The sequence below is a fragment of the Vespa crabro genome, chromosome 1 (assembly GCF_910589235.1).
Source record: "Vespa crabro chromosome 1, iyVesCrab1.2, whole genome shotgun sequence".
Lineage (NCBI taxonomy): Eukaryota > Metazoa > Arthropoda > Insecta > Hymenoptera > Vespidae > Vespa > Vespa crabro.
In genome coordinates this window covers 21,694,719-21,721,995 of record NC_060955.1, presented here as the reverse complement: position 1 = coordinate 21,721,995, position 27,277 = coordinate 21,694,719, and the positions used below count along the sequence as shown (strand labels likewise).

Genomic DNA, 27,277 nt, shown 5'->3' with positions numbered 1-27,277 from the left:
TCTTGATTGATTTTTAAAATAGAAAGAATAGTGAATTATAAATAAAGTTAAACAATCAAAATATATTAATATATTAATCGTTCCTAATTTTTCATAGAATTAGAATAATAAATTAAGATTTGTCTCATTGACAATTTTTTAATTTTTAAAAAAGCTGTACTGTTTGTTTTTCGAAATTACTTTAATCACAAATTGCAATTATATTAAATAATATTACGAGTATTAAATTATTAATGAGTATGTAATATACTTTATTAATATTAATATTTTTTATTTGCCTGTTTTTATTTAATTAAAACTGTTCCAAGTTAAAACAAAAAGAATTCAAAATATATTTATTTTGTCGCCATCTACAATTGAATTCGATGAACTAAATTTGAAAATATGCCCCCACTTATAGGCAATCTTCATACATGTATGTATAAAAAAATCCCTTTATGGGATTGACCCATCAGAAATACATGTGCATATTTCGTATATTTTCAATTTTTTTTTTATGTGATATCGTTTTATGCCTTTAAATGTATCAATATACGAAAGTTTTAATATGATAGAAAAAATATAGTTTATATTATGAATAGATTTATGAATAACATTATATGAAAATTGATAAGTTACCAGTTATCTTTTGTAGCGTATGATAGTAGAACAATAAGGATAATATATATATATATATATATATATATATATATATATATATATATATATTATCTCGTACAATTAAAATTACGGTTTTTCAAAATCTGGAAATCGTATTACCAAAGTGATTTCATAAGAATTACGATCAATATAATTTGACCAAATATTTAATAAATAAATAGTGGGAAGTGTAATTAAAGTAATAATTTGTTTTTTTAGATTTTTAAATAATCTATTTTTGATTAGTTTGTAATATACGCATAGTAGAGGAAAGATTTTGTTCAAAATATTTATTGTTCAAAAAAAAAAAAAAAATAATACCTAATAACAATCAATAATTAAATGATTCGATGTAATAGGTAAAGCATAAATAATTTAACATTATTATCCGATTAGTCATGTATGTAAATAATCATTAAACTTTTAATTGATTGATTACATTCGTATACACCTACGTTAGTTTATCAAAGATACCGTAACGCCTAAAGGGCAATGGCGGGGTTATTGATTGCAGATGAACGTGACCGCGCAAGCTCTGTCTCTTTCAATGAAATGTCGTGCTTGCATATGGAACCGCGAACAAAGATACAACGATAAAAACCTGTGGGTAAAATACCTGCAGCTGTAATGATCAAAATGTCATTTAGTTTGATTACTTGTGCATGGCTAATTACTTTTGGTATCCTAACGAATCTCTCTCATGGCGAACTTGAATTTTACCAGGGTAAGTTTTACAAATTAATTTCTTTTGTTTCTCATCTATAATATGACATGGTTACAAGTATAGTATGTCGCAAATTGAATTAATCATCTATATTTCATATTTGTGTATATATATATATATATACATATATATATATGTTACATATATATACATATATGTATGTATATATATATATATACACGCATATATATATATATATATATATATATATATATATATATATATAAAAATGTATAATATTCTTCTGATTGTTTATAGGTATCTAATTTGTCAAATAGTTCATGATTATATTCTGATAATTATTAAATTAAAGAGATTTGATTTGAAAGTGATTTAATTTAATTAACATATTTGCATGAAGGGCATAGTTCTTATAAAACATAAGCTTTATGTGGTGTCATCTAATAATGTTAGATAGTTTGGTTTCTTACCGATTATATTTATATTTAGATGCAGTTCCAGAAGTGCCACAAGATATTACTGCTTTAAAACAGTTCGCTGAATACATTACAAATCAAAATCAGAAACAACACATGCATCATTCATATCTACTACCACTTCTTACCTCACAGATTCACAAGAAACATCACTTGGATCTTAACGAACAAGATGAACATGAAATTTTTAAGTCATTAAAAGAAAAATTTAATTTGGATGATAGATTGAGAGAACAAAAATTAACACCCTGGAATTATATTTCCCAGATTCAACATAGAGATTTAAAACAGACTTTGCCTAAAAACGATTATAATCTTTTATATTATGGTTTTAATCCATTGTTTAAAAACTTTAAAGATTACTTTGATTCTGAACTATCTTATCAAGGTAATGAATTAATAAAAGATAATCGAAAGTACAGAAATATAGATATTGGATATTTGCAAGAAAAAAGACAATCTCTGTACAATGCAGAGATTGAAGATAACACTGACAAAGAAATAATAGCTGATCTTTTAAAAAAAAATTTGATGTCAAGTAATAGACAAATAATAGAAGAAAATAAAGACTTTATACCATCATTTGCACAAGTACCTGAATTCACATATTTTTTTGATGACTCAAATTTGAAAGAAAAATATCCATTTATTCAACCTAATGATCCTAGGTATTATGAAAATACCATTTTTCCTGTGGGTAAGGTATAGAATGTAATTTTAAAAATATGATTAATTTTAGAATGGAAAAAGTAACATTTTTATTTTGTGCAGATACTAGAAATAATGAGAGAGATCAGGAGTTAACAATTGAGCCCATAATTATCAAAGAAAATATATTAAATGAACAAACTACGGTAAAACAATTAAAAGATATAGAGATCGATAAACACAATGAAATAAGAAATATTACTGTAGGAACATTAATGGAAGAAGAAAAATCTGAAAAAAATCGTCCTTTTGTTGTTTCAATTGCTGAAAATTTAAATGATGATATATATTTTATTGGTAAGATCACAATTTGTGATTGAATTAATTAAAAGTCGGGATTTTATTTGGAAAAATTCTTCAATTTCTGCGAAATTTTTATTTTAATTATATCCATTCATATATATATAATATTCACATTTATTTTCAGCTGTTATTGCTGGTTGCAGTGCAGCAATAATGTTCATTTGTGTATTAATCAGTTTAACATGGTGCAGGTAATATTTATAGATTTATTTTGTGAGATATTAATTTCGAAGTATTGGTATATTTTAATATATGTTTATATCAGATTGCATCGTGGAGTAAAAGCAGCTGCTGATATAGAATATCCAGCTTATGGTGTAACAGGTCCAAATAAGGATATATCACCTTCTGAAGACCAAAGACTGGCTCAATCAGCACAAATGTATCATTTTCAACATCAGAAACAACAGATTATTGCTATGGAAAAGTTTGTATCAGTATTATAATTCCATGAATTTTTATTTTACATAAGTCTCTTTGCATTTGCAACTGTACTGCTTATAGTCGTACCTCTACAACTAGAGATCCAGGATCTTTATCCGAAGCAGAAAGTGATGAAGAAAATGAAGAAGGCGATTATACTGTTTATGAATGTCCTGGTTTAGCTGCAGTAAGTTATTATAATTGTCTTATTACTAATATTATTGATATTATTATTATTATTATTATTATTATAATTAAATTATTATTATTATTATTATTATTATTATTATTATTATTATTATTATTATTATTATTATTATTAAGATGATTTTGCTTTATCCTTTTTAAGACTAGTGAAATGGAGGTAAAAAATCCCTTATTTCATGATGATCCAACTCCAGCTACACCAGCACATACTAATAAAGAAGAGGACAATATGTAGTTTCGGTAAATTGCAGCCAAATTTACTTTTAAAATTTTCTGTGGTGCTTAGCTCATTGTTAATGTACCATATCAAAAATAGCTATCTATATTAAAAGTATAGAATTTTATTAATATTATTATTATTATTATTATTATTATACAATATGACAAGTATATAAAAAATATTTTAATGAAAACAAACTATAAAATAATTATGGTTGCAGTTTTCAAAACAAAGCTTTTTAATTATATAAAGATTTTTATATGATCGTTTTTTAGTTCGGTTTAGTAAACAAATGTCTTTTTCTCTATGACATGAATAGTATATATTTTCATAATGAGAGATTCAATATGACTATGCAGCAAGATTTATGCAAAATGTTATATTTTATGTTGCATTTATAAAAAAAAATATTAGATACAGAAGTAAAAGTCTGCATTCGTTTTCATTCAATTATTATATATTATTTAGCAAATTATTCTAAATATACATTATGAAAGTTTATAATGTAATTCTGAATGGAAATGTATTGAGAACTATGCGTATTCATGTATTAATATATAAAATGAAGAAACTACATGAGTATTAGTCCAATATAATACAGAATTGCTATTATGGATAGTGATAAGTACTTGACTTATGTCACTGATTTGTAACATTTACTTTTTCAATTCTTTCCAATTTTCTACAATTAATAACCACTTATATAAATGAAATAATTAAATGCTATTTGCATGTATTTTTTATGATTCTTGTAACAGAGATGGAAATATAATACGTGCAAATTGTAAAATGAGAGAAGATATATACAATATAAAGCACAACAATATATGCAGGGTAACTCCTAAGTCATATATTAATTTATAGTAAAAGATTTCAAACTTAACTGGAATTGTCAATATTTTCTGCTAGCTCGTTTATTATAGTGCGATGTATAATGTATATTCCATAATTGGCTGATTCTTTCTTTTCTAAGTTTCTTTCTTGATACTACAAAACCTAATATTGCCGAAAGTAATAGTAATCTTATAAACACCTAAAAAAGAAGTACTTTGAAAGTATTCATTAAAATATTAAAGTCAGGAGTACAATGGAGTCCATGGAGAAATTGCTATTATCTATGTTATAAATCCAATGTTTAGTAAATGCAAATATTTTTTAACAAGCTTGTAATTTTGCAGAGCTCTATTTTTCACAAATGTTCTCTATATTATTCTGAGGCTAATGGTTAAAGAATAAATACTATGAAATATAAAAAATAATATTTTTGAAGCTTTACTAAATATTTTTTTAGCTTATTCTCTAAGTTACTATATTATAAAAAAGAAAAATAAATAACTAGGTAGAAGCTGATATTTTTTTTGTAAATTTTTTTTATATTTAGTTTAATAATTTTCAAACATTATAATATTTATTGTTTAAATTATTAATGGATATCTAAATCAAAGCTTAATAGTTAATAAATAATCTAATCTATTAGGATGTCAATATAATAATTGACTATTTTCATTTATTATTAATTCGAAATTATAGTACTGATTTGATAATGGAACATTTGATTATGTATGAAATTAAATATATCAATAATTTACTATTATTTAATATATGATATAGCACTTGTTGCTTCATAACAAAAATATTTTATTTTTATAAAACGGATTGTTAGCTGTATAAAGAGTTTATAAGATATACTTGTATACTATATTGCTGTTCTTATTAATTTTATTATAATATGAATAAGAAATATTATTATACATATTTTTCACTATTAAGTTATTTGCATTTTAATAAATTGTAGTGTTACTTGTAAACTCGATGATGGTGGGCACTAACTAGATTAACACTACTGAAGTTGAACTTCCTTAAAATAATAAACTATATACAATAGCAAATTTATTTATTTATTAAAATATCTATAATTGTATTTTATATGTAAACATTATGTCTTGCAGCATGGGTCTAAATTTGTACTCCTCTAATCTCTTTAGGATCTGTTATTGTGTATTAATAAATGTAATACTATATATACATACAAAGATACTATACGTGGACAATCCATATACAAATCAATTTTTAAATATGAATTAAAGTCAATGTTCGCTCAGTTTCATTAAATTTCATTAAATTATGATCATTATTTCCCTTAATAATTACTCGTATACATATATAAATATATATGATGTAATTTATTAACATTAACATGTTAATATTATTCAACAAAATATGACATTAAAATTAGATAAATTTATATATTCTCTTTTGTTATTTTATGTTGCAGAGTATATAAAATATAAAGATATTGTTTAACATTGTAAAATAAATTATATCATTGTTAATATTATTTCAGCTCTTCCATTATGTAATCTTGATTATAAAACATGTTTTTATTTTAATAAGTAAATTGTTTATTTCATAAAACGATTTAAATCACTTATTATTATATTAAACCAAATACTTCATCCTTTGTAAATTGTAAAATTTTCATACAATTATATTTATTAACACGATATTATTTTCTATTATTACAACAAGTTGCATAGAAAATATAGAGAACTTAAACTAGCTAGTTCATATATATAATATAAAACTATATTAATACTTTGCTAGGTAATTAATGATCTTGGAACAACTGTATTAAAATTTGCAATGAAATAGTGTATGGCACAAAAACACATGCAGAACATTGTATAAATATAAAATTATCAAAAAGAAAAACTGGTAGTGCAAAATACACTACATGTTAAACAGCTCATATATTTTTATTGTTCTTTAGTTGGATTCCATGTTAAGTAATCAAGTTTAGTTGCTGCTTGATATTCTTTTACTAAATATTCAACTACAGCTCTTGAACTATCAAGCTCATCAAGATTATCCTCAAACATTTTTTCTTTTCGAAACTGTTCTAAGAATGCCTCTCGTTTGCGTAATTTATCATATTGTTGTAGGGCTCGATCAAAGAGCTAAAATAGTATATATAAGTGAATAGAATTATTACACAGATTTTAATAATTCATATAATTTTCAACATATTCATTTCCATTCGGTTTTATATCCTTTGATTTGAATTATTACTCAAATATACTTACTGATGATATGTTGGTATGATTGGCCAGCATTAAACCTGATACACGATGTGTACTTTGAATATACGGAGATTTTCTAGAAAGAGCAACTTGTATACTAGCAGGTCCCCAGGGTATAAATTGCGCTAACTTCCGTTCTCGTATTCTTTGTAAAGATTTATGTACTTGTGTGGGATCGACTTCGCCCTAAACAAAAAAAATTAAAAAATTATTAATTTTATTAGTATACATATCATTAGCCTATATAATAATAAATAATAATTCTATAGTGAAAAAAAACAAGACCATGATTGAACCGATAGTATCTTTAATAAATAATTATTATATATTATGGAAAGATGATATTTATAAAAATATAAATTTACCTGTATAATGTTCAAAATAGATATGTAACAATGAGAAGCATTTCTATCCAATGCAGCAGAAACCATCATATTTTTTGGTTGCAGTAAACGTCGCATTACATCCAAAACAGATGTTTTCCTTACTGATGCACCCTGTTATCATGTAAATATAAATATGTATGTATATATGTATATATATATATATATATATATATATATATATATATATATATATAAATATATATATAAATTAATACACATATATACATAAAAGCTAATAATTTATGTTATCAAAAATTAAATTTAAATATATTCTTAATATTATATTTATATATACCTCTTGATCTGTAGTAATAGGTGTATATCCTGTCATTAAAAAGTGTAGACGTGGTGTAGGTATCAATGGAGCAATTAAACTAACTAAATCATTATTCATATATGAAGGATATCTATAAAGCATTGTATAATAAAATTAAAAATATCAAATATATAAGTATAAATCAAAATATATATGATATATCTCTTAATATATTATATATGTAAAGAACAAATTTCTAATAAAATCATTATATAAGCAGAATGTGTATAAATAAATAAATATGAAAAAGATACCTAAGAGTTGTGGTGCTGACAGACATTATTGTAGAGACAAGTTTATTAATTTGTGTGAAAGTAGGGTTTTGTATATGTAGTCTGTCCGATGCAATTCTATTCAAAGCTGTATTGTCTAAGACAACAACGCAATCTGCACAATGAGTTAGTCTTTTTAACGTTAGTAAAGAATTGTATGGTTGTACCACAACATCGCTAGAAAGGACATAATAATAATATAAAATTATCAGAATCATATTAGATATATTATTTTAAGATATTGTAATTATATAATGCCTAAGAACCTTATTTCATCCTGATTTGGAAAGACGCTATACGTTTCAATCAACTTTTTTGGAAATCGGTCTGCAAGAGATTCCAACATAAAAGATCCCATACCAGAACCAGTACCACCTGCTATAGAATGACACAAGACAAAACCCTGAAATAACGATATGATATTTATATACATTTTAAACATTTCTAAATGCATTTATTTGTTATTTTTGTTTTATTTTATTTTTTTTTCAATTTCATACTTCTAAACTATCACTTCCATCTGCTTCTCGATCTAAAATATCAAAAATTTCTTCTTGTAATTTTTCTCCTTGATGATAGCCAGAGGCCCAATTATTGCCAGCTCCACCACCATGTTTCGATAAATATATATTTTCTGGATTATAGAGCTAAATAGACATACAATTATTAAAATATAATCTTAAATATAAAAGTGTACAAATTATTTGAACTGATATTTTTCATAACTTACTTTTGAATATGGAGAATTCATGATGGTATGAATTACTCTAGGTTCTAAATCTAATAAAACGGCTCTTGGTATATAATGTTCATCATCTGATTGATAAAAAAAGACATCTTTTCGGTCAGTTCCATCTATGGCATAATCTTCTAAAATCCCTTCTGGGCTGATACCATGTTCTGCACATAATCTTTTCCAAAATTCAAATCCAACTGAAATAAAATATATATGAATTAATATAAAATTAATTTCTAATAAATATAATAAAGTTAATAAAAGATAAACACAAAGTTAAATTTTTAACAATGTTAGGAAAAAAGATTAATAAATTTTAAAGTTTACATAATATTAAAATAAAATCATTCTTATAAACGAAAGCTCATTCGCATAATATTTTGAAGATCATGTTAGAAGGTAATATTATTATAATGATATAAAAATAATAATTTATTATGTGAAATAACATATTTCTTACTTTGATTGCCACATTGGCCAAGTTGTAGTGTTATCATTTCACATGGCATTTTAATATTACAATAATTAACTTTCTATCACAATACGTCAAAATATATTTGAATCTTGTAATACTGATCAAAAAATAAACAGAACATACATTAAGTATATATAGAGAGGACAATGTATAGATAGAATGCTATCAATGGATAAATGTATATTTATCTTTAGAAGGATTTCATATGTAGGAATCTGAATTATCAACAGCGATCATTTGCTTTTAGATTTTAACGTTTTATATGAAAGAAATATACGGGAGATATATTGACGCCAATTTGAAATTTAAAATACTTTATCATTTCACTAAGCTCTGTTTTTACTAATTTCATTTACTCGATCATTAAGGATCGATCGAGGAGCTCCTTGATATAAAAAACAAAGAAGTTGATTAATTACTTTAAGATATTGTGCCATTAATATTAGATAATAGGAAAAAACTAAGTTGCTATAAATAATCTTTTCGTTACATTTTGTGAAAAAGGAATATCGAAAAGAATGTAAATAAGAAATACAAAAGAATATATTATGGAAATACTTTTTAATGGATTTTCCATACATATACATTATGCAACTTTTTATTGACATATTTACATATATATACGTTGTCATTCTTATTATTGTCAGTGCTATCTTAGGAAGCAAACGATCAGAGCAACCTCTTATGGCGACCTCGTCGCGACTATTACGCCTCTTTCGGCAAGACATATAACTAATACACCTCGGCGCCACCAAATGTACACACGGGAAACTAACCAAACAAAGTAAAAGGCAACAAAGATCCTGAAAACAGAGACGAAAAAGACGCTAAAAACACAAAAAAAATCATACATTCTTTCTTCGACTCTTCTAGAGACCATAGCCGTAACTGCTAGAAATCATAGTCCGATTATATCTACTGTATATCAAACATAGCTACATAAATATATCATAATTGTTACTTGATGTAAAAAGTTCTTAATACATAGTGAATTGTCAACGACATCTAGCGGCAGATTTCCAAATCTTTTTCCAACAACACAGGCGACATCTAACAATCGATTCTCCTATCACTTCTACTAATCAAACCCATCATTCCTCGTACTTCCTCCGCCATATTTCATTTAGAATCAGTTTATTCTATCTATTAACATAAAGACATAGGTAAAAAGCTATTTAGTTTATTTAATTCATAAGTATCCCGTCATATTAGAAAGATTAAACATCGATATATTTTATTCCTCAGATTATGTTCTCAAACATTATAGATAAATCGTTAGTTTCTTATCTAGCAGTCTTTAATATTACATGTTTACTTTTAGTGATATATTGGAATTATTTTTATCGCAATATTGACGTTTGTAAGAATAACAAGAGAATTATAATATTAATTACTGGCTGTACGTCTGCCATTGGTAAGGAAACAACTAAGAATCTTGTTAAGAGAGGCGCCAAGCTGATCATGGTATTTAGAAATATTGTTTTAACTAATAAAATTAAAGGTTTCCTTCTAATTACTTTTTATTATTTCATCAATTAGCTAAGGTATTCGATAAATTTGTAAATGATTGTTTTGATCGAATGGTTTCTCAATAATTATTCTATTGTTTAAATTCTATCGTAAAATCGTTCAACTTTGAATATCAAATTTCTATAACTTATTTATATAATATTTATGATTATTATGTGTAATTTATTTATATAATGTTTATTTCTTCAAAATATATAAGTATATATATATATATATTTATTTATTATTAGCACTTTTGTCAATTACAAAGAAGATAATAAAAGAGAGATAATTGTAATGTCAATGTAAGAATATAAGTTTGCGATTCATTACGTCTTAAAATCGTGGAATTATTAATATTTTTGTTTTCGAATAAAAAAAAAAAAAAAAAAAAAAAAACGAAGTTTTTCTCTTTTTTTTCGAAATAATTTGATGAATCCAATTATCTGTTCTTTTTTTAAATATAGATTAATATGCATTACGTTATTCTAATTTTATTATTATTATTATTATTATTATTATTATTATTATTGTTATTATTATTAAATTTCTTCCCTCATAAGTTCTCAAAAAAGAGGAATAATAAAGATATTATTTTCAGGAAATGATTTCATGAATCCTATTATATTAAATTTAGTATTATTATTATATATATCTTCTTTTTTTCTCTCGTTTTGTAATATACTATGTGTTATTCAAGTAGAAATTTTTAAAAAAATATTCTATGAAATTTTTTGAGCATATAAAACAATAAAGAAAAATAATATCACGCTTTTAAAATTGTACATTTCGATCGACATTAAAGAAGTTTCACTTTTGGTGCACGTACTATATCATACGCTTTAAATTATCTTCGTTTCTTTTTGTAGAAAGTAAGTTTAACGAGAATCATCCAAAACTCTGTACCGGATAAGAAATTTTGAGAGATCAGTGAAAGAATGATTAAGTTGCAATCAATCGATCCAAAAATATAAGACATGAAGTTAAGATACATTAAGTCGTTTTATTATTATTGTATTCAATCAAACAGTTTAAATAATTAGTTTATAAATGTTATTAATACAAATAATAATAATTTGTTACGTCAAATGACATTATTTCTCATTTTTATTATCACATTGCCCAAGTTGAAGTATTATTATTTTACAGGATATTTTAATTTTACAATAATAATCTTTCAATTAAAATACATGAAAATATATTTGAATCTTGTAATAGTGATAAAAAAAAAAAAACAAAATAAACAGAACACAAATTAAGTATATAATAAAAAGAAAATATATCGATTAAATATTATCAATGGATAAATGTGTATTTTAACATTTGATTGAATTTTAAATGTAGAATTTTTAATTATTAACAATTGTAATTCGCATTTAAATTTTAGCGTCTTATGTTAAGAAAAAAAAAAAAAAAAAATAAAGATTATATTGACGCTAATTAGAATCTTGAAATTTTAATTATTATTTCGTTAAGTTCTGTTTTTATTAAATTCATTTATTGAAATAAAAGAAAGATGCGATATTTGATATATCTAGCAATTAATACAGATTTCATATCGGTCAATGATGCTGACATGCGTTGAGACATAAAAATTGTCTGTTGAGATAATTAATTAAGCTTGTTGTTATCGAAATGAGACAAAATTTATCAGAAAGATTATGAAGAATACGAAAATGTGTATCAATTTTGTACGATATATCATTAAAAATTAATTATTCAAGATCATACATTGTTAAGTATACTTCGTTATTAGTGAATGGAAGTTATTAAAAGGCAAAAGAATGAATGACATAGCAGATCAATGCGAGTATAAAAAAGATCAAAGCGATATTTCGAAAGAATTATGTGCCTGGATCGAAAGTATTCCTTTTACGAAACCTAAGAAGAATATATCTCCTCTGTCGTTATACAGAGATTTATCGGATGGCGGTATGAAAATCTAAATATATTAAATATATTAATATGTCGTTTAACATATATATATATATATATATATTATATTATATATAAAATCATTGTTATTAATAAATTGTCTTTATTTTTGTCGATTAGTCTTGTTAGCTGAAATTCTCAAGTATTATTATCCCCGTTACGTTGATCTTCATAATTACATACCTGCAAATAATTTTTTCTTGAAGAAAGATAATTGGAATACATTAAATCGTAAAGTATTAACGAAGATCGATATGAAATTGAACAAAGATATTATAAGTTTACTCGCTAATTGTCATCAAGGAACAATAGAGAAGCTCCTTTTTGAGATCAAAAACAAAATCGAAAGAATCAATCATCAGGATGTTTTGTCGTTAAATGAAACGCGAAATGATGAGCTAGGTATTAAATATAAATCGACTTATTGGTTTTTCTTAACAAAAAAAATACTGATTCGTCATATTTTACACAGTTAACAATAACGTTAAATTATCGGAAAATCTGAATAATCGGGATTCTATTGAAATGTTAACATCTAAGAATGCGAAGATTAAAGAATTTTCTGTTTCTCGTCAATTAAAGATAAATTGTATAAAGGGAGCGATATTTAACGCTACAAAATGGTTGTTTAGTTGGTTCTGCTTTTGGAATTTCTTCCTGAGTTATGGTAAATATCTAAACGCATATAATAATTAATTTTTTTTTCTCCTTTCTATTCCTAAATAATATTTTTATTAATATTTTAATTAATATTTTGACAATATTATTTTTTTGTTGTTGTTCTTTTTATGTAAAGGACGAAAGAATAATGTAATAGAAGATATAAAAATCGAAGTTGATCAGAAAGACGAAGACGTACCACATCAAATTTGTATTCAATTGAAGCAAGAATTACGTGAGAAAGATAATCTAATATGTACTCTGAATCATAAAATCGCTTATCTGGAAGGAGCAATGAAGTTGAAAGATCTACGCATATCTGGTCTAACGTCACAAATAGTACAAAACGCCGTGGAAATGGATAACTTTGGTAAATGTCAAGGAAATGAACATCAATCGAAAACACGTATACGTTTTTTCTCTAATAATCACAAACATAGCGAAAATGAAATCAACATGATGCTATAAATACACTTTGAGAGATATTTTTGATATATGATCTTCTGGAATGTAACTTTTTCGATCATTATCTTTCTTAATGTATAGCTTATATATCCGCTAATATCTATATATGAGGAATGTATTAATAAGTGATTTCAAATTAATTTTGTGGAAGAAAGATATACAAGACAAGAAAAAATGCTATCAAGGTGACTTTCAAGAGAAACTAATACTTGTATGTTGAAACTAATACGAGTACTTTATATCAGATATTTTTAATGAGTCTTATGTGGTCTGATTTTTTCTCTTTTTAAACTGATAGATTTAAAAATATATCATGAATTAATTTCTTACTAAATAATACGTCTTCTTTGCATTCGTTTTTTTCCGAATTAAGAACATTGGTGAAGTTGTAGGTTCCTTTTCAAACTTAGAAAATACATATCCAAGTTAATATATATATAAACTTTTGTACATTTAAATCATGCATTTAATAATGTATTTTTAATAATGCATTTAAATAATGCATTTAAATCATGAAATAATAAATATTTATAAGTTCTCGAATAGTAGGAAAATAAAAAGGTTTTTTTTTGTTTTCTTCCAATCATATGATAAATACAATTCGTTTTTTTTCTTTTTTTATACATTAGTTAATATTTCTTACGTCATTCTAATACTATTATTAGATCTCTTCTCTTCTCCGTATTTCTTATTTTTATTTTTATTGTAGAGAATTGCAAAAAAAAATTGTTACATTGCGATCAATTAATTCTAAAATCTAAGCAAGTTCTTATCTATAAATTCATAAAGCAACAAAATTAAAATTTCTTCATATAGTTGTATTGATGTTTCATATTTAGCTTTTTCATTATCTTTATAGATACGTCATTTATATATCATGTTGCACAATCAAGGATAAAAGAATATATGTACAGTATAGTAGTACTATTCCTCTTTATTTCATAAAAAAAAAATATATACGTATACATATACGAAATACATTTCGTTAATTGCATTATGATATTACAGTCAAAATTTTATTGACTTTTCTGATAATCGATGGAGTGAGACGGTGGTGGCAAAGGGAACAATCGTTCCCATAGAGCCATTCTTTCGGGAAAGATACCTTGTTTCATAGTGGGATGTAAATCAATGTTTAAATATTTATCATTCTCCTTTGTGAATCTCTCCCACTTAACGTTACTAAACATCTTATCATTGCTTGGAATGGGTTCACCGGTTTCTACGAAACTTGCCCACATTGCAGTATAACGTTCAACCATTTGAATTTCCGGATCGGATGCGTTGAAGTAAGGGAAAACGGCACTCATGTAAAATAAGTATTGCAGATCATCGTGGTGTACAGGTGGTCCTAAAAAGACAATGAATGTCAATAATATTAATGATGTAATCAAATTGAATTGAAGGTATATAGGAGTAGATTTTATAAAGAAAAATTCCGAGCTCAGAAATCTTGATTTCTATACAATTTTATTTCAGACTATTTATGTTATTAAAATTTGCAAGTGCTTTACTAATATATCTTTTTTCTGTAATCCAATAAGATTTCAAATATAATGTAACTTTTACAGAAAAAACATTTCTCTATCTCTTTTACTAATTATATCGAAACTAATGACAAATGCGTAAAATTTAATTAAGATGTGAATTTTCGTAGAAGAAAATTATTTCTTACATAATTCAATGTGTTAAAAAACTTTACGAAATTTTATAAAAGTCGGAATTTCTGTATTAGGAATGTTTCCGTTTGTCAGGAAATTTTTTTACCGTATGGAGTTGTATCGTTCCACATGGCGAAACTGAAACGTCCTTCGTATGAAAATTTGTAGAAATATACTGGAAGTTTACTATTATCAGCAATCAGTTGAGCGGCACGATGTACTGGGAATATGATAACGCTATCAGCGTAGATCTAATTAAAAAGAAAATTTGTTAACTCTTAACGAATTGCCATCGATCGAACTGAAAAAATGAATTTTTATGATTAACTGACATTAGATATTCCATTGTATGATTCTCGACTGATCGGTTGATCTCCGAAATAGAATTGTCGCAATTCTTGACTGATATGTTTCGAACGAGGTGTATCCCTTTCGTATATAAAACTGATGGGCGCAATGGTATCCCATCTTGTATTTAGATTATCGAATATCGATGTATTTCCTGCTTTGACTAATTTCTCGATGCCTAAAACAGATGAAAATGATTGAGACAATTTGTTTTCGTTTATTATTTAATTTTAATGATTCAACGCATGATTTATATTTCTTTGAATTTCAAGGAAGAAATTATACTAGGTATTAAGTAAATAGTAAAGTGAAAATAATAATAAAAAAAAAAAGAAAAAAAATTATCTTATAATTATTTTTACGAATTTTAACGAAAAAGTATCAACATATTTTACATTAAATTACAAATATGTTGTAATTTTATAATCACATGGTTTTGAGGATTATTCTATAAATTAACGTATAGAATTTACTTACCTGTAACGACACCACTAAATTCGCCTTCGGTGATACCAATGATGAGAGGAACTTCATGAATCTTGCCTTCTCTGATCAAATCGGCAGGTTGACCAGTTAAAAATCTTTCAACACCTTCTATTTCTGGCTCCACGACCCATTTCCATATTAAGATTGGATCACCATACCATTCCTAAATAAATAATTTAATCAATGGCCTAATTTTTATCAGACTTATGTATTTAAGATAAGTAAAACTCACGAAAAATTGCGGCATAGTTTCAGTAAATTGTTCGATTGGTTTTGATTTTAGACAGATCAACATGGATCCTGTTGTGTCTGTTGGACAATCTAATAATTCTGCCTGTTTTTTGGCTAAGTGTTTTTGCTCTGTTGGGATTGGTTCTAATAGTATATGAGAACCGCTCATCGCAATTGCTTTGTGGAAAAGACCTTTTGACATTGGTGATAACATGTGTAATAACACAGAGATGCTTCCGACACTGTAACCACTAATAGTAACCGAGTTGGGGTCTCCTCCGAATGCTGCAATGTTTCTCTGAATCCAACGAAGAGCTACGACTTGATCCTTCAAGCCCAAATTTCCTGGTGCAAGCGAATCTCCTGTACTTATGAAACCTAATGGAGAACAGAATGTGTATATTATCCTATATCGTATCAACAGTCATCTGTTTACTTAGAAATTTCCAAAAAAGTTTTACCTAAAGTTCCAAGCCGATAGTTCAATGTTACTAAGACGATGTCCTGATCCATGATATATTCAGGACCAAAAAATCGATATTGACCAGAAAATATATAGAAGCCACCAGGATGGAAGAAGACCAAAACTGGACGTCCTTTGAAATTTTCATCTTTTGTATTTTTCGATGGTAACTATAAAGAAATTTATATTAATATGATTTGAAAAAGTTTTATCTATCTGTGTATATTTTTAGATATACGATTTATCAAAGAAATTCCGGATTGTAAGAAACAAAATTGAATTTCTGAATTACTTTAGTTGTGTAAACATTCAAACGTAAACAATCCTCGGATATAGGTGTCTTGCTTAAAGTACTACACGCAGGTCCTTCCTTAGTACCATCGTATGTATCATTCCAATCTTTTGCTGGTATGGCAATCTGGAAAAAAAGAAAGAATCAAGTTTGTAATTGCACTTCAACATTAGTTTTTTTCTTATCAATTGTTAAATAAGAATGATACAACGCGTATTTATTGGCATTATTTTAATCATGACGTGTAACAATTAATACGTATAAAAAACACGTCGCAGAAACATGTTATTGATCAATATCTATGCACATGTTATTGATTTCACATGATGATTCATAACAGACTTGCGTGTAATAGATGATGAGTCAAACAGAAAAGACTTTTAAATTCCTTTTAGCGGGAGGAGATATGTTCTTGAATTAAAATGATAACTCTCGTAGTTAAACGATTTTAATGAGTTGTTTAACGAGTTAATACTTTTAACATTTACAAACCTATAATGTTTCGTGTGAAAGAAAAATAATCGTTATATAAAAAATATCAATTCCGAAACTATTAAATAGATGAATAAAGTCTTTGATTAAATCAATGGTAATGATTATTGCGAAAGAAAAAGAAAATATAATTCTCACCTGAAATCTTTGTTGACCGACTGGAGGTTCGGCATATCTTACACTTCGAAACGAATAAATTTTTCTACCCAATCTCGATGTTAAGATCGATCCACGAATCTTTCCAATGGGTGCATTTACTATTGGATTTTCCGATGTCGGATCATCCGCAATTGTAAAAACGAAAAACGTGCTCAAAACAATGAGCCCGATTGTTTTTAACATTTTTCTCAAAGGATTCTTTTTAACAATTTTTCTTTATAAATAGCATACGTATTAATATCGCTATCTTGGGACGTTATATTTATACGTTATACTTGAAAGAACTTTGTCGTGCACGTTGAACGCGCTCGACAAAATATTGAGGCGCTCAAGGACAATGTAAAGCAATTTATATATTCCAACCAAGAGGAAAAAGACAGACTGGTGGGGAATAATGTTTTTCTTACCAAGAATTACGGCAGTATAATGAATTTACTTCAGTCTTCGTAAGGTCAATGTTGTTTATGAAATGGACAAGATATATTTGAAGAATTCTTTTAGTTTTATTAAATGTAATTTCATCGATTTTTCCTTAAGAAAAGAAAAAGATAATAAGAATAGTATATGACTAATTATGCATTTAAATCATGAAATAATAAATATTTATAAGTTCTCGAATAGTAGGAAAATAAATAGGTATTTTTTTTCTTCCAATCATATGATAAATACAATTCGTTTTTTTTCTTTTTTTATACATTAGTTAATATTTCTTACGTCATTCTAATACTATTATTAGATCTCTTCTCTTCTCCGTATTTCTTATTTTTATTTTTATTGTAGAGAACTTCAAAAAAAAATTGTTACATTGCGATCAATTAATTCTAAAATCTAAGCAAGTTCTTATCTATAAATTCATAAAGCAACAAAATTAAAATTTCTTCATATAGTTGTATTGATGTTTCATATTTAGCTTTTTCATTATCTTTATAGATACGTCATTTATATATCATGTTGCACAATCAAGGATAAAAGAATATATGTACAGTATAGTAATACTATTCCTCTTTATTTCATAAAAAAAAAATATATACGTATACATATGCGAAATACATTTCGTTAATTGCATTATGATATCATAGTCAAAATTTTATTGACTTTTCTGATAATCGATAGGGTGAGACGGTGGTGGCAAAGGGAACAATCGTTCCCATAGAGCCATTCTTTCGGGAAAGATACCCTGTTTCATAGTGGGATGTAAATCAATGTTTAAATATTTATCATTCTCCTTTGTGAATCTCTCCCACTTAACGTTACTAAACATCTTATCATTGCTTGGAATGGGTTCACCGGTTTCTACGAAACTTGCCCACATTGCAGTATAACGTTCAACCATTTGAATTTCCGGATCGGATGCGTTGAAGTAAGGGAAAACGGCACTCATGTAAAATAAGTATTGCAGATCATCGTGGTGTACAGGTGTTCCTAAAAAGACAATGAATGTCAATAATATTAATGATGTAATCAAATTGAATTGAAGGTATATAGGAGTAGATTTTATAAAGAAAAATTCCGAGCTCAGAAATCTTGATTTCTATACAATTTTATTTCAGACTATTTATGTTATTAAAATTGCAACTGCTTTACTAATATATCTTTTTCCTGTAATTTAATAAGATTTTAAATATATTGTAACTTTTATAGAAAAAATTTTTCTCTATCTCTTTTACTAGATATATATTGAAACAATGAAAAATTCGGTATATTTAAAAAGACGATTTCATCCCTTTTTAATATAAATTTTTATGGAAAATAATTGTCCCTTATATATGTGTTATACGTATTTATAAAGTTTTATAAAAAATTTCTGTATACCATATGGAGTAGTTTCGTTCCATGTAGAGAAACTGAAACGTCCGTCGTACGAAAATCTGTAGAAATATACTGGAAGTTTACTATTATCAGCAATCAATCGTGCGGCACGAAGCACTGGGAATACGACAATGCTATCGCTATTGATCTGAATAAAAAGTAATTTTGTTAATTTTTAGCAAATTGATATCGATCGAATGAGGAAAAGAATTTTGATGATTTACTCACCTGACCTATTCCATCATATGATTCTCGACTGATCGGTTGATTTCCGAAATAGAATCGTCGTAATTCTTGACTGATATATTTCGAACGAGGTGTATCTCTTTCGTACATAAAACTGATAGGCGCAAAAGTATCCCACCTTTCATTTAAATCATCTAATATCGAAGTATTTCCTGCTTTTACTAATCTTTCGATAGCTAAAACAAATAATGACGATTGCGTTAATTCAAAAATTTGTCTTTCTACGTTCTTTAATTTTAATAATTCAACGCATGATGTATTTACTCCTTTTTTTTTTTTATTTTCAATGAAAAAATTATACTAGCCGTTAAATATATATTAAGGTGAAAATAATAAATAAAATTACATTAGTACCATTTCTTTTCTCATAAATTTTAACGAAAAATTCAATTGTTGCACGATTGATATTAAATTATTAATATAGTATAATTCTGCAATAATATACATTTGAGGATTATTCTAGAAATCTAACGTATAGAAATTACTTACCGGTGACCAATCCACCAAATTCGTCTTTGGTAGTACCAATAATGAGAGGGACTTCGTGGATCTTGCCTTCTCTGATCAAATCGATAGGTTGAGCAGTTAAAAATCTTTCAACACCCTGTATATCTGGCTCTACGACTACTGACCATACTGTCATCGGATTCCAATACCATTCCTTACAAAAAATTCTTTAATCAGTGGTCTAATTTTCAACAGGCTTACGTATTTAAGATAAATAAGACTTACAAAAAGTTGCGGCATAGTTTCAGTAAATCGTTCGATTGGTTTAGATTTTAAACAGATCAACATGGATCCTGTTGTGTCTGTTGGACAACCTAATAATTCTGCCTGTTTCTTGGCTATGTGTTTCTGTTCGGTCGGTAGTGGTTGTAATGATATATGAGAACCACTCATTGCAATTCCTCTGTGGAAGAGACCCTTTGACATTGGTGACAACATATGTAATAACACAGCGATGCTTCCGACACTGTAACCACCAATAGTAACCGAGTTGGGATCTCCTCCGAATGCTGCAATGTTTCTCTGAATCCAACGAAGAGCTACGACTTGATCCTTCAAGCCCAAATTTCCTGGTGCAAGCGAATCTCCTGTACTTATGAAACCTAACGAAGAACATAATGCGTATATTATCCTATATCATATCAACAGTCATCTGTTTATTTAAAAATTTCAAACAAATTTTTACCTAAAGTTCCAAGTCGATAGTTCAATGTCACTAAAACAATGTCCTTATCCATGATATATTCAGGACCAAAAAATCGATATTGACCAGAAAAGAGGTAGAAGCCACCAGGATGGAAGAAGACTAGAACTGGACGTCCTTTGAAATTTCCATCTTTTGTATTTTTCGATGGTAACTATAAAGAAATTTATATTAATATGATTTGAAAAAGTTGTATCTATCTGTGTATATTTTTAGATATACGATTTATCAAAGAAATTCCGGATTGTAAGAAACAAAATTGAATTTTCTGAATTACTTTAGTTGTGTAGACATTCAAACGTAAACAATCCTCGGATATAGGTGTCTCGGTTATGGTACTACATGCAGGTCCTTCCTTAGTACCATCGTATGTATCATTCCAATCTTTTGCTGGTATGGCAACCTAAAAAGAAAACAAGGATTTAAGATAGTATTAACACTTTAACATTTGTTTTGTCTTGTCAATCGTTACATATAATTGATACAGGATATATAATCACGATGTATAATGAATGATAATAAATGTTATAGACAGTATGGACATGTTATTGACTTCACATGATGATTCACAAAAGACTTAAGTATAATAGGCGATGAGTCAAACTGTTTTGCACATAGAATAAACGTTCCAGTTTCCTTCAACGGAAGAAGTCATTAAATATGTTCTTGAATTATAATGATAACTCTTAGGATTAAATGATGGTTAATCATTTAATCTCTTCATAATTCAAAGTATATATGATTAATTGTGAATCAAAAAAAAAAAAAAAATAATAAATCTTAGAATATAGTGATTAGTAAATTTACTGATTATGACGCAGTTAAATAGATAAATAATATCTCTGATAAAATCAATGTTTATTGCGAAAGAAAAAGAAAATATAATTCTCACCTGAAATCTTTGTTGACCGACTGGAGGTTCGGCATATCTTACACTTCGAAACGAATAAATTTTTCTACCCAATCTCGATGTTAAGATCGATCCACGAATCTTTCCAATGGGTGCATTTACTATTGGATTGTCCGAAGTCGAATCATCCGCAATTGTAAAAACGAAAAACGCGCTCAAAACAATGAGCCCGATCGTTTTCAACATTTTTCTCGAAGGATTTTTTTTAATAGTTTTTCTTTATAAGTAGCATACGTATTAATATTGCTATATTGAGACGTTGTATCTAGATATTGAAAGAATTTCGTCTGACACGACGAATGCGTTAGAGGAAATATTGAGACGCTCAAGGGCAATGTAAAGCAATTTATACTCTCCATCCAAGAGGAAAAAGACAGACTGGTGGGGAATGATGATTACTTTACCAAGAATAATGGTAATATAGTGAATTTACTCACGCCTCACGAATTCACGATAATGTAATGAATTCACGGTCATCGGTGCTTTTGAAGTGATAGGGCATATTTGAAAAAATTCTTTTTTAGCCTTATTAAATATAATAATGACAATTCATTGTTTTTTTTTTTTTTTTTGTGATCGTTTACATCCATACGTGTTATGATTTAATGCAATGAAGTTCCATGACTTTCTCGTGGAGTCCTTCATGATTTTTTTTATGACAAATAACTTTACCATGAAAAGGATACAACAAGGAGATCCTGTCTTGGCGCAAAAGTTCAATGGTAGTGTAAAAAAAAAATAAAAAAAATAAAAAATATAAAAAAGAAAAAAAAAAATAAATAAAAAAAATTTATTTTCCGAATATGCAGGTACGTGTCTTTTGGAAATTGCATCAGTAATTGATTATTAAGTAGGAAGAATTTGACGTCGTCACTATTTAATAGCGTCACGTGTTTTATTTATTTCAACGTGACATTGAAATATATTCTTTCGAAAAAAGATATCAGAACTTTCTCTTTCTCTCTATCTCTCTTTTCCTCATTACAAAACGGATAATAGATAATATCTATTTTATATGTGGTATATATTTCAGATGTAGCAATATTTATAGCGGATAAAAATGAAATTTTAGTTCTATGATTAAATTTTTTATATATTTATTTGATCTTGAAAATAAATTGATTTGCAATAAATGACGATAAAATCGTTTATTATTTTTTTTTTTTTATCGTATTATAGAATCGAAGAGACTAGTAAATAGACAAATGTCCATATTCCAATTAATAAAATAAAAATAAAATGTGAGATAATAAAGTCTATTCAATGAATCTGTTAAATGTATCGTTATCGTGCTTTTAATGTCATTGCATAAGGTCATATGCTATGATGAGTTATCTATTTGTCATAATGGAACGATATAGGCCATTTTTATCGAACAGTTTTATAACTGTATTGATTATTTCAATGTGTCTTTCTTTTTTTTTTTCCCCCTTTGTTTATCTATGCCAATAGATAAAATGAAACCACAACATTAAATCTTCTGGGATAATCCTAAGGAAACAAGGAAAATAATATAATACTATAGAGAATTTCTTATTACATGTCGTATATATATTCGTATGTCAAAGAGATGTTATACTTCGTAAAAATATGCATGTATATATATTAGATAAATATTACGTAATGTTACTACTAATAAGAAATGATAATTAAAATATTCGAATATTTTTTGCACGTTTCTAGAGTTCATAGGAAAATAACACGATCTTATTACGCAATGTGAAAATATGGATCGTTAGATTAGAATGATTTATAGGATAAATATATTAAATTACACACAAATAAAATTTTTCCGTATATTTTAATATTTGATCTATGCGAGTCGATAAAATCTTATTTGACGGTAATTGTTTGTTTGCGATGTTTCTGTAAATGATATCTATTCGTCTTAATGAAAAAGTTCATCGATCATTTGAAAAAATATTTAATTTTCTTCATTTTCAGTTTCTTCAGGTTCAGTTGTTGTAGGTTCAGTTCCTTCAGGTTCAGTTGTAGGTTCAGCTCCTTCAGGTTCGGTTGCTGTAGGTTCAGGTTCTATTTTTTCATGTTTTTCAACAGTTTCGTCTTTATCAGTTTTTCCTTTCCTCTTATCAATCCTCCTTCTCTCTCTCATTTGTTTCCTCGCCAGTTTTGGATAAATACATGGGTCAATAGTCGGCTCATAAACGATCGGATCGATAGATCTTTCCTTCTTTTTCTTTTTCTCTTTCTTATCCTCTTTCTTCGTACACTCTCCCATTTTGTATGGTTTCGTTTTTGGCAAAACCTTTCCGTATATCTATAAAAAAAAAAAAAAATCGATATATTATTGAAAATATATTTTTCATTAACACATTATTAGATTCCAATAATAATCTATATACATAATAATATAGCAATAATCAATTTACCGGTTTTATAAAAATTATTTGACCATATACATTCTTTTCACGAGGGGGAGGTTTTTTGATAGGATCCCGAGGCTGCTTCGGTTTCGCTAATTCATTGGTTCTGCCGCTACTCGTTGCACTCAATGCACTCTTTTTCACGTCGTATGGGTGCTTCTTTGTCGTTAAATCCTTGTGTTCCGTGTGCTTTGCCAGCTCATTCGTTCGTGGCGAAGCTACGAGTAACGAATAAATAAACGATGTAAATTTGTCAATGGAATAAATAAATGAAAAATTGAATTTTTGTGCGAATTTCTTATGCCTTAGTATACCTTTGGCATTCAAGGCTGCTTTTTTAGTAAAAAATGCATCCTCGTATGTTTTACAGGGTAATGGGGCGTATCTCCATGCGTGCTTAATTCGTTTCCTTTTTTTCGCAGCTTCTTTTTCTTTTTTCTCATCTTTAGTATCCTCATCTTTTTTCTCGTCTCCTTCATCTTTCTCTTTTTCTTCATCTTCCTTCTTTTTCTTTTTCTTCTTCTCCTTCTTTTCCTTTTCTTCTATCCTCTTTCTTTGTTCCTCGATAGCTTTCTTACCTCTTACCTCGTAATTCTCTAAAAACATTTTCTTCCATTTCTTGGCATCTTCGTCATCTCTAAATTTTAATATTGTGTAACCTGGCAAAGCCAGAATCTCCATCCACGGTGTGATCTAACGAATTTAGAAATTTAGAAAGCAAACGTATATTTCAATTACGTATTAGATATTTTTTTCTTCATAAATTCTTTTCTTTTTCAATTTTCTTTTTGTTTCTTTTTCATAAAAAAGAAGATTCACTTACAATCTCGATTTAGCATTACAATGGACAATGACATTAGTATTCAAAATTAACAAGATTTTATAAAATCCTTTATAAATTTTAAAGTAAGAGAATGGAAATGAATTTTCAAATAAATCACAGATGACCATCGTACAAATTTTCTAATAGAAATAAATTGTTAAATTAAAAACAATAAATACCTCGTACGTTAATGCACTTTTTCTAATCCCAACATCTGTGAAGAGTTCCCTTTTTTCCTCATCGGTCAAACCTTCCGGACACTCAATCAATTTTTTCTTAAGCTTCAATAATCTTTTTCTCGCCTGACGTTTATTTTTTGTATCACTTGGTATATCCACAGGCTTACATTCCTCGAGTTCGAAAATTTTTGGTTGACTCAAACGTTGTATCCTCTTACTTGGAATATATTGCAGAGTGGCTTTGTATATTACAGTAGGCAATTCACGGCCATAATCACATATACGTAACTTTGGTAATGACAATTTCAAAAGTCGTTTCGTTGTTACTGCATTCAAAGCTGCTCTTGAAATTTCCGTTTCGACTGGCTTACATTGTTTACTCGGATCACCACGTTTTGGATTCTCGCTCAATAGTTTGATCCTCCTTCTCAACAAATGCAATGGTTTTGACGGTCGAATCTGACGAGGAAGAAAAAGAGAAAGAGAGAAAGAAAAAGAGAGAGAGAGAGAGAGAGAGAGAGAGAGAGAGAGAAAATATACATAATTATTCGTAAAATATTATTAAGAGGATACAACTTACGATCGGTTCTGGTTCTGGATACTTTCTTGGTTGTGCTTTTATTTGTGCCCAAGCATAGAATTGAGCCCAATCGGCTGGTGTTTTTAACCATGTTTTTACTGGTTTTTTACGTCGTTTTTTTCTATAATCATGATAATTAAATTTAACGCATTGAATTGTACGTGTTACACGTTGAAGATAATTTTAACATTACTTGCTTACGATGAATATTATGATGGAGTGTTATTTGTAGATATTAATGTTAATTAATTTAATTGAAAATTTGTGATAAAATAATATGATAAAATAATAATATATAAAGATTATGTTCGACTTTGTTAGCATATTTTATGAATTTATTTTATTGATTGTGAATATTTGCAAAGTGTAGAAATACGTTTTATGAGTATACGGGTGATATATAAGTTAATGTTAAAATTTTCGATTTTTTAATAAAAATTAGTTACGTATTCTTAATTCAATTTCAAGATAAAGTAATTTCTTGGGATATGAATTTATAAAGAAACAAGAAAAAATAAAAGAAAAGAAAAAATAAAAATAAAAACATATCGGGAAATATGAGCACAAGCAAATAATTTTTTGAGATAACGAAAAAAGAAAAAATATTAAAAATTTTGGATAAAACAATAACAAAAAATGATGTCTATTAAAGAAGTTGTAACATTGATACATATTATCTTTATTTGTTATGTTTCAATATGATGCATCACAAGTAAAATATATTTATTTAAGATGTATTTAAAAGTAATATATATATATATATATATATATATATATATATATATTAGTATATTTTTATCTGCAAGTAAAAATTTATTCGTCGACTCACTTCGGAGTAACTGCTTTCGGCTTCATTATTTTATTACTCTTAGAAGCGATACCAGCATGTTTAACATCGCGGACATCTCTTTTAGATTTAACTGGGTCCTTTCTAGAGGTAATTGTGTCCTTTATAGGATGAATTGCACTTTTAGGGAGTTTAGCATCTGGCGTATGTGATACTGTTGGTCTAGTTGGTACTCTCGAAGTCATTATAATGATTAATTCTAATTCTTTCAAACACTAATCACCGTGTAATATCAATGGTAAAAGTTAGGTTATTAGTTTTATCCTGATGATGTTTTTCGGCATTTGAATTATAAAGTTATAATTTATATACGACATGATTTCTTTTCTATATTATCGAATGAAGAATTTTGTTGTTAAAAATTTTAATGATTGTTTTCCAAAAGGCAAAGATCGAAACGTGAATTTTTTCTATTACGCCATAATTTTATAGTAGTCGATTGTTCAATCTACGAGTTAACTCGATTATTAACAATAAATTTTATTAAATATTAATGTTTTGAATAAATAACTTGTTAGAATTACTTAGATAAATGTATAATCAATCGATACATATTCTGTGCATATACAATTTTTTTTTTTTTATATTTCTTTATACTTTATATTTTATACTTTAGATAAAAAATTCGAAATGTCATTTTAGTTTAAATATGTACTTTTTAA

At 27.0% G+C, this 27,277-nt stretch overlaps 5 protein-coding genes and 1 long non-coding RNA gene across 7 annotated transcripts; 3 read left to right on the top strand and 3 right to left on the bottom strand.

Moving 5' to 3' along the window:
• The first annotated feature begins 1,123 nt into the window (after positions 1-1,123).
• LOC124427544 lies at positions 1,124-5,550 on the top strand. Of its 2 annotated transcripts, none has more exons than XM_046970572.1 (7): positions 1,124-1,363; positions 1,814-2,497; positions 2,572-2,805; positions 2,936-3,002; positions 3,077-3,238; positions 3,334-3,421; positions 3,584-5,550. In XM_046970572.1, the coding sequence occupies exons 1-7, from the start codon at positions 1,267-1,269 to the stop codon at positions 3,674-3,676; spliced, it is 1,425 nt and encodes a 474-aa protein (XP_046826528.1). In that variant the 5' UTR covers positions 1,124-1,266; the 3' UTR covers positions 3,677-5,550. The 2 variants fall into 2 exon arrangements, with proteins under 2 accessions (XP_046826528.1, XP_046826520.1); XM_046970564.1 differs by having other exon boundaries at positions 1,125-1,363; positions 3,316-3,421.
• A 742-nt stretch (positions 5,551-6,292) lies between these two features.
• On the bottom strand, positions 6,293-9,067 carry LOC124422068 (tubulin gamma-1 chain-like). The gene is made up of 9 exons (XM_046957997.1): positions 8,912-9,067; positions 8,446-8,648; positions 8,216-8,362; positions 7,982-8,118; positions 7,698-7,892; positions 7,423-7,534; positions 7,107-7,238; positions 6,745-6,927; positions 6,293-6,618 (listed from the first exon to the last, which is right to left on the bottom strand). Exons 1-9 carry the CDS (start codon positions 8,958-8,960, stop codon positions 6,418-6,420), a joined length of 1,359 nt encoding a protein of 452 aa, XP_046813953.1. The 5' UTR covers positions 8,961-9,067; the 3' UTR covers positions 6,293-6,417.
• A 1,028-nt stretch (positions 9,068-10,095) lies between these two features.
• LOC124423915 lies at positions 10,096-11,527 on the top strand. Its single transcript, XR_006942192.1, has 2 exons — positions 10,096-10,390; positions 11,305-11,527. It is a non-coding gene; the product is annotated as an uncharacterized LOC124423915 (long non-coding RNA).
• Positions 11,528-12,219: 692 nt separating this feature from the next.
• LOC124432715 (sperm flagellar protein 1-like) lies at positions 12,220-13,808 on the top strand. Its single transcript, XM_046981824.1, has 4 exons — positions 12,220-12,367; positions 12,491-12,772; positions 12,843-13,037; positions 13,167-13,808. Exons 1-4 carry the CDS (start codon positions 12,220-12,222, stop codon positions 13,496-13,498), a joined length of 957 nt encoding a protein of 318 aa, XP_046837780.1. The 3' UTR covers positions 13,499-13,808.
• Positions 13,809-14,411: 603 nt separating this feature from the next.
• LOC124432677 lies at positions 14,412-22,130 on the bottom strand. Its single transcript, XM_046981758.1, has 17 exons — positions 21,785-22,130; positions 21,170-21,295; positions 20,875-21,046; positions 20,415-20,791; positions 20,172-20,343; positions 19,665-19,858; positions 19,440-19,584; positions 18,723-19,049; positions 17,903-17,954; positions 17,607-17,841; positions 16,977-17,102; positions 16,683-16,854; positions 16,223-16,599; positions 15,982-16,153; positions 15,489-15,682; positions 15,263-15,407; positions 14,412-14,846 (listed from the first exon to the last, which is right to left on the bottom strand). The coding sequence occupies exons 1-17, from the start codon at positions 21,986-21,988 to the stop codon at positions 14,512-14,514; spliced, it is 3,525 nt and encodes a 1,174-aa protein (XP_046837714.1). The 5' UTR covers positions 21,989-22,130; the 3' UTR covers positions 14,412-14,511.
• Positions 22,131-23,615: 1,485 nt separating this feature from the next.
• Positions 23,616-26,800, bottom strand: LOC124432387 (axoneme-associated protein mst101(2)-like). The gene is made up of 6 exons (XM_046981367.1): positions 26,598-26,800; positions 25,769-25,889; positions 25,189-25,647; positions 24,501-24,879; positions 24,193-24,404; positions 23,616-24,080 (listed from the first exon to the last, which is right to left on the bottom strand). The coding sequence occupies exons 1-6, from the start codon at positions 26,798-26,800 to the stop codon at positions 23,727-23,729; spliced, it is 1,728 nt and encodes a 575-aa protein (XP_046837323.1). The 3' UTR covers positions 23,616-23,726.
• Positions 26,801-27,277: the final 477 nt, after the last annotated feature.